At 42.7% G+C, this 7,981-nt stretch overlaps 1 protein-coding gene and 1 pseudogene across 2 annotated transcripts in view; one reads left to right on the forward strand and one right to left on the reverse strand.

Moving 5' to 3' along the window:
* Positions 1-3,193: 3,193 nt before the first annotated feature.
* Positions 3,194-4,159, reverse strand: LOC116537021 (annotated as a pseudogene). Its single transcript, XR_004262920.1, has one exon. The product of XR_004262920.1 is annotated as a U2 small nuclear ribonucleoprotein B'' pseudogene (transcript).
* A 2,117-nt stretch (positions 4,160-6,276) lies between these two features.
* LOC116537027 (folate receptor gamma-like) overlaps positions 6,277-7,981 on the forward strand; it is a 5,902-nt gene continuing 4,197 nt past the window's right edge. Inside the window, exons 1-2 of the mRNA XM_032258981.1 lie at positions 6,277-6,400; positions 6,596-6,779. Coding sequence (XP_032114872.1) covers positions 6,612-6,779 — 168 coding nt within the window. The 5' untranslated portion in view covers positions 6,277-6,400; positions 6,596-6,611. The remainder of the gene's footprint in view (positions 6,401-6,595; positions 6,780-7,981) is intronic.

Consider the following 7,981-nt stretch of genomic DNA (forward strand, 5'->3'; position numbering starts at 1 on the left):
GCCACTGCACTCCAGCTGGGTGACAGAGCAAGACTCTGTCTCAAAAAAAAGAGAGAGAGAGAGAGAGAGAGAGAGAGAGAGAGAAAGAAAGAAAGAAAGAAAGAAAGAAAGAAAGAAAGAAAGAAAGAAAGAAAGGAAGGAAGGAAGGAAGGAAGGAAGGAAGGAAGGAAGGAAGGAAGGAAGGAAGGAAGGAAGAAAGGAGGGAAGAAAGAAAGAAGGAAGGAAGAAATAAATCTCATACAGTAATTTTGGAACATGTATTAATATTATTCACTAAAATATACCCTGAAGAAGGTTAAACATTATTTTTATTTTGGCAATCTCATGTAACTAAATGCATTAAATTATCCTGTTTACCTCTCTTTTGGATGTTCCAGGGACATTCTGTAGCATTCAAAAGTTAGGGATTAGAAAAGACAACCTTGAAACTGAGGTTTGATTTTGGGAAGTCTATCAAACATGTTAAAGGTTTAAAACACTTAATATTATGAAATAGAACTCCAGATTACCATAAGTTATTTATATTAGCCAAAATGATGACTCAAAAAATTTTAAAACAAAGCAAAAACCTTTCATTATCCTTTACTATTACATGAAAATCCTCAAAAGGGAAAGTCAAGTTTCATCCTTGCATGTAAATCTATTTTCAGTAGTCTCAATTACATGTTGTAATGGTAACTCTTAGCAATTTTTAATTTTAATGTAAAACCTGGTAAGTTATTTTAATTATGTACTAAGCACAGATAAAGTCGGACTCTTTCCAGCATAGTTAAGGGTGTGGTTAATTCCATATGTCACTAGGCCTTACCAAATTGTAAAGCCAGCAAGTCAAACAGTTCTCAAAAGCCAAATGTTATAACCTTACAACATTTAGCAAACCTAGTATCTGACCCGCATACATTAGACCACATATTTACATTTTGAAGACATTTGTATTTTACCAATTATCTTCAAAATTGTTGTTCTTTCTCAAAGATTAAAGTCACATAAACTAAAAGACAATATAGCTTTTATTGTTCCTTCAAAAAATATTTGATCTAAGAACTTATTTTCTTTAAGCCAAATAGAGCTCTTTTTTAATATAAACATCACACACAAATAACACATATATGATTACACAGACAGACAGATGGTTCAGTAGCTATAAGATTTTTCATTTGCTAATCACCTAATCGGATTATTGGCCTCTGGGCAGAGCACTTCAAGAAGCAGGGCTAGGAAAGCATGCAGTTTCCAGGGCCTAATAAACAGGCATAGCTGGAAGACAAAACAGATTTTTGAAAGGGATCTATCTGCTTTTAATGCCTAGGGTTCCATGAGGAAAGCAGAGTTGTATTTTTCCCCCCAAAATGGGGGAAACTAATAATTATACAGTAAGGAAATCTCCTTAACCAAATGATCACTAGCAATAAGATGTAGCAACCCTCATCACGTACCCCTTGATATGATGCACTGACAAAAGCACCTATCTTCTGTAATTTTTTGGCCAAAAATGCATAATCTCAAGCTAATTACAAGAAAATACAGATAAACGCAAATTGAGGGACATTCTGCAAAATAACTGACCAATAATTCTCCAAAAGTGTCAAGGTCATAAAATACAAAGACAGGCCACGTACAGTATCTAATCACAGTACTTTGGAGGCCGAGAGGGGCAGATCACAAGGTCAGGAGGTTAAGACCGTCCTGGCCAATATGGTGAAACCCCATCTCTACTAAAAATACAAAAAAAAAAAAAAAAAAAAAAAAAAAAAAGACAAAGAGAGACCCTGAGGAACTATCCCAGATTGGAGGAAACTAAGAGGACATGACAACTAAATGCAACCTGGAATCATAGACTGAATCCTGGGCCAGAGAAAGGACGTTGGTGGGGAAACTGGTATAAAGGGCATAAATCTTGTAGATTAATTACTTGTACTGCCTCAATATTAATTTCCTCATTTTTTAAATAACTGAGCTTTATTATGTAATATGCCAGCATTTGGGGAAGTTGAATAAAAACATACAGGAAATCTTTTGACTATTTTTTGCAGTTTTTCTACAAGTCTAAAATTATTTCAAAACACAAAGTTTAAAAAATCAAATAAACATAATTGCTTGAAACAGTAACTATTTTATTATATTCCAAGATGTTGTGAGTCAGGAATTTGGGCAAAAGTCAGCCAGGCAATTCTTCTGCAAAGATACCCACAACACATTCAAAGTCACAGGCAGAGGTTGGAAGGAAGGGAGGGCATTGAAAAGAAGAGAAAAGTCACAGGCAGGTGCAATGGAGGGAGGGCAGAGGGCTGCTGATTATGGTACAGGACTCATCCATGATGGAGCCCTGGGGAGGCAAGAGCTTCATAGGTAGACACCGGCCTTGTCACCTCAGACACACCTGTGGCAGGACCAGGTACTGAGGCCAGACTGAAAGCACAGGCTCTGCCTCTTTTTTTTGAAAAAAGAACAAAGTTTCTTTCTCTTGAAAACATGAAGTTCTTTCCTAACTTTGTTCTTTTGCTTTTTTTCTCTCTCCCTCCCTCCCTCCCTCCCTTTCCTACCCCACCGCACTCTGTCTTTTTCTCTTTCTTTCTCTGACAGGGTCTTGCTCTGACGCCCAGGCTGGGGTGCAGTGATGCCATCATGGCTCATGGCTGCCTCAACCTCCAGATTTCAAGCAACCATCCCAGCTCAGCCTCCCAAATGGCTAAAACGACAGGCTTGCACCACCACGCCTGGCTAATTTTTGTATTTTTGTGTGCAGATGAGGTCTCCCTGTATTGTCCAGGTGGTCTCAAACTCCTGGGCTCAAGTGATCCGTCCACCTTGGCCTCCCAAAACACTGGGATTACACGTATAAGCCACCACACCCAGCTTGCTAACTTTGTTTACATTGGCTAATGAAAGAGTTTTAAGTTTAGACCCTACAAGGTATAAAGAAATAACTTTAGTTATGCTATCAGATGTTCCGTGATACTCAAATGTGCAACTGTGGATAACTTGGGTTCATGAGGTTTTTGGGTTGTCAAAAGAATAACTGTATGATGAAACTATGCAGAAAAAGCAAAGTACAGAACAGTATGCTACCATTTGTGCACAGGAATGGGATATATGTGCTATAAATACATTGAATTTATTGGACTTATACCCAGGGACCAGAACTCTCAGCGGCCTCATGTTCATACTTTTGCAAGCACATGTATAGTATCCATTTTTTTTTACACAGAATACAAATAAAAGTTTATTGTAGAAAATTAAGGCCTTCATATTTCATAGTTCACCAAAGCTAAAGAAACACTGGTTTAAGTCCTTCACAAAGATTTCACTTTCACTCCCCCTAATCTCTAACTATTAAAATGACCCAACTAAATGTTATCAAAACAAACACATAATACCAAGTCCTTTAAAGACGACTATCCCAAATGTTATTTCTTGGCATAGGTGATCTTCATAGCATGGGATGGTGTGATCTTAAATCCCTGTAAAGCATCCCTGGCAGCTCCAGCCTGCCCATCATTTTCAAATTCAACAAAAGCAATGTCATGCCTCCCTGGTACTAGACGTACTTCCTTGAAGCCAGGGAACTGATTAAACAGCATGGATAACATCATCTCCTTAGTCTCTTCTGGTAAGTTATTAAGGAATAAAATATAGTTTGGAGGGTAATCAGGGACCTGAGGATTTGGTATTGAATTTCCTTGGCTATTGGCTGAATTTGGAGTTCCCTGGCCAGGCGTTTTGTTTGTGGTCGTTGCAGTCTGTTCCACAGGTTTGGCTTTTTTCTTTTCTTTTTTCTTTTCTTTGTCAGCAAAAGTGCCACGCATTTTAGATATTATATCCGAATCTCTTTTTGCATACTGTATTCACATTGGTTTACCATAAAATGGAAATCCTTGTAACTGTCTCAAAGCATTCGTGGGTGAGCCCAGTTCCTTAAATATGACAAAGGCCTGCCCCCCTCATCTTCATTGTCTTTAAAGCCACAGTGTCCACCACATGACCAAACTGAGAAAACAGGGCATAGAGGGATCTCTTCAATTCTTCCTTTTTAATTTTGTCATTCATATTGTTGATATAAATTGTATGATTTGGTCTGATATCCATGTTTGCGTTAAATTCTTCAAAAACAGACAGTAAATAATCTAAGGCGTACGCTGTCCCTCGCCATATATAGTATCCTTAACTTAAATGTGCCATTATATACATTCTAGTATTATCAAAATTTACATAAATATTATCAAGTCAGATAAGTTATTCTGTGCCTTAGTATTTTCATTTCATATTTGGTATATTTGTGTGTATATACACACATACCTATATACATTTGAATAAGATATACATTCACACATCTAAAACAATGTGCAGAGGTTTACAGAGAAAGGTCTCATGCCTAATCCTGTCCTTTTCTGGCAGGTGACCGCCTTATTAATTTCTTTTCATACCTTGCCACAGAATTTTCACTTGCAAATACAGATATTCTTTTTTTTTTTTTTTTAATGACAGAGTCACGTTCTGTTGTCCAGACTGCAGTGCAGTGGCATGATCTTGGCTCACTGCAAACTCCGCCTCCTGGGTTCAAGTGAGTCTCCTGTCTCAGCCTCCCAAGTAGCTAGGATTACAGGCATAAGGCATAGGATTACACCACACCCAGCTAATTTTTGTATTTTTAGTAGAGATGGGGTTTCACCATGTTGACCAGGCTGATGTTGAACTCCTGACCTCAAATGATCCGCCCACCTCGGCCTCCCAAAGTGCAGAGATTACAGGCATGAGCCACCACACCTGATTAACACAGTCATTCTAATTCATTTTTTACACAGATTGTTTTTTTACATAGCATTCTTCTACACCTTTCTTTTTCCACTTAACAATGCACGTGGAGATTTTTCCATATTTGTACATTAGGAACTTTCTCTTTGTTACCACATTAAATTCCATTAGGTATGAGGTGGGAAATTAAAGAAAGAAAAGAAAATTAAAAATCAAAAAGGGAATAAAACAAGTCTTCTGTATTAGGCTGAAGGCAGTTAACAGGCAAAGCCCAGGCCCAGGGGAAACCTTGATAACATTACCTCAGAAGCCAGAGTTCAGAGGAATGTGCTCTGGAGACTTTTCCAGCATTCCCTCAACATAAGGAGGGAAACTAAATTTTCCTTATACCCTTACCTCTATAGTATGAGTAAGCTTAGGAATCTGTAGGTATCTATCTCCTGTATAACTTCACATAGTCTGTTTTGTATCTAAGTAACACAGTGAAGGCACAAGAAATGTCTAAGCAGGCCGGAACTGCAGACAGCAAGGAGCCAGGACAAAGGCCAAAAAATAAACTCATGCAGCACTGTCCAAACCGGCCCAAGTCCAAGATAAGGGACACCTGGCCCATATACCAAGCATCATATGTAAGCCTGTCGCAGTTTTGATTAACTGCTTTTATTCTCGCTTCTGTAAACCTGCTTCCTGCTTCATGATTTCGGGGCCCTGGATGCATAAAAGACACTTGTTCTCTTTGTCCATTGCTCAGAATTTCTGTATGCAAATCCACTGAGCTGGTGTACACCTGAAATAAATCCTCCTGTAACCTCATTGGTCTCCGGTTCCCTGATTTCTCGCAACAGGTAGATGTAGCATAATTTAACTGGGTCCTTATTCAAAGACAATTGAGCTATCTCCTAGACAAAGCCTTATCCACCTTCCCTAACAGAGGGTCTAATCAAGCAGGCAGAATGGGGTTATAAAGTGGGTGGGGAGGTGGGAGAGACTCCCCATCAGGCTCCGGAGAGTGACTGAATTTCATTCCTCTGGTTTCCTGGTCTGGTCCCTAGAAGGGTTCACATTCCCAGGTGGGCTGAGGATGGAGATAAGGCCTTGCCACAGGACAGAAGGGAAGGTGGGGATGAGAGGTGGGAGGCAAGATAGTGCCTCCCCATTGCCTGACAGGCTGGGTTCTCTGATGTCTTTGCCTCCATGGCCCAACCGCCCGCTGTTCTTACTCAGCCCCCTCCTCCATTTGCCACTGACCTGTTGGCCTCCCCCTAGCTCTGAGCCTGACTTTCCCTGGGTAATTTCCTGAGATGCCCATCCCCTTGCCTCCCACAGCATCTGCTCTGGGACCATGAACGATAGCTGACGGCTCCATGGCCTTTGCTGGCCCCAGCTCAGATTCCCTGGGCATCTAAACCTCAGCTGCCCCAGGATAGGAGGATGGGCTGAGCAAGCACAAGTCTGAGGCTGTCTAGAGTCCCACCCCTGCATCAGCAGGCCATGACCTGTGGTTTCACCTTGTGCAAATTTGAGAGGAATTGCATAAAATACTGAAGAAATAAAAGAGGGGAAGTCCATAGGGGTGGCGGCTTCCTACAAGTCACAGAGAAAGCTGGTGGCAGAGCCTGAACCTAGAGCTCTGTTGGGTGGGAAACAGGTGGGTACTGCCTCCAAGCCGGGGAAGGGCTCCTTCTCACCTCTACATACCTCTCCTTTCTTGGCTCAGCTGCCCTGTGGGGGATGCAGGGTGGGGAGGGCAGAGATCTGGGCCTGGGAGGGGGACAGTACACAATCTTGTGGCTGCTGCCCTTCCCTCAGGCCTTGTCCACCTCTGACTGTGGGTCTCTGAGAGGAACAGATGGGCATGGATGGGCATGGCCTGGCAGGTGACCCAACTGCTGCTTCTGGCTTTGGTGACCGCTGCGGGGAGCGCCCAGCCCAGGAGTATGTGGGCCAGGATGGGCCTGCTGAATGTCTGCATGAACACCATGCACCACAAGGCACAGCCCGGCCCCGAGGACAACCTGTATGGCCAGGTGAGGATAAAGTGGGCTCTGCGGCGGGGAAGAGGGCTGCCTCTGATAGACAAACGTTAGTGGGGTGGAGAAGCCAGCTGTGGGAGGTGATGAAGGCAGGAGGATGGCTGCTGTGATCCTGGAGGGTCTCCCCACCAGAGGCCATCAAATCTAAAATAATAAAGAGACCACATACCTAACAGCCACTATGAGCCTATGACTCATATGCTTTCACTCATGCCATGTTAGTGAATAAGCCCAAAGGGCAGGGTGGGTGTGTGGTGGTCTCCACTTATGCAAATGAGGAAATAGGCCCACAGAGGGTGCAGGTGCAAGTGGGAACTGTGGAGAGGGATTGTCCATACTTTCCCAGGCTTAATTACGTGTCAGTCCACAGAGCTCAATGGCACAGTAGAAGAGGAGCTGGGCCCCTCAGGGTCATGGTGCAGCCAACACGTACAAACAGGCCAGCTTCCCACCCCCATTAGGTACTGAAGAGACAGTGACCAATCAGATATGCTGGGGAGACTTCCCAGTGAAGAGGCCATTGGCCTTGGCCTGGGAAGATGAGTAACAGTTTTTCAGGAGGAAAAAGCAGGAAAGGTCAGCCTGGCGGAGGACAGCATGCACTCAGGTCAGAGGGTGACGGCATGAGCAATGGCGGGTCCAGTGTGGCCAGAGCCAAGGGTGCTGATGCCCAAAAAGTAGGGGAGGGAAGGCCAGAGTCCCCATTCCACAGGTAAGGCCACTGAGGCAGCTCGGGGAGGGCGAGCTTGAATTTGAACTCCAGGCTCAGGAGAGTGCCTGCATTTCATTCCTCTGTTCTCCTGGTCTGCTTCCTAGAAGGGTTCACATTCCCAGAGGGCTGGGGATGTGCCCAGGGGAAGCCTGTGGCATGGACAGGATCTGAGGGCTAAAGTGAAGAGAGGACAGCCCGGAAGCCCGGTGACATCTGAGTCATTCCCAACATTCCATTTGTTTTCTTTAAAAAATCGTGGTAAAATTAAAAAAAAAAAAAAAGAAAAGATACAGAACATAAATATCCCATTTTAGCTGTTTTTAACTGTCCAGTTCAGTGGCATTAAGTATGCTCATGTGGTGCAACCATCACCACCATATTCATCACCTGACCTATTTCATCCTCCAAAACTGAAACAGAAACTCTGTGCCCACCACTTCATTTACTTTTCTTTTTTCTTTTTTATTTATTTTTTTATTTTTTA

This window comes from Sapajus apella, unplaced genomic scaffold (assembly GCF_009761245.1).
Source record: "Sapajus apella isolate SASKATOON/1434 unplaced genomic scaffold, GSC_monkey_1.0 scaffold106, whole genome shotgun sequence".
Taxonomy (NCBI): domain Eukaryota; kingdom Metazoa; phylum Chordata; class Mammalia; order Primates; family Cebidae; genus Sapajus; species Sapajus apella.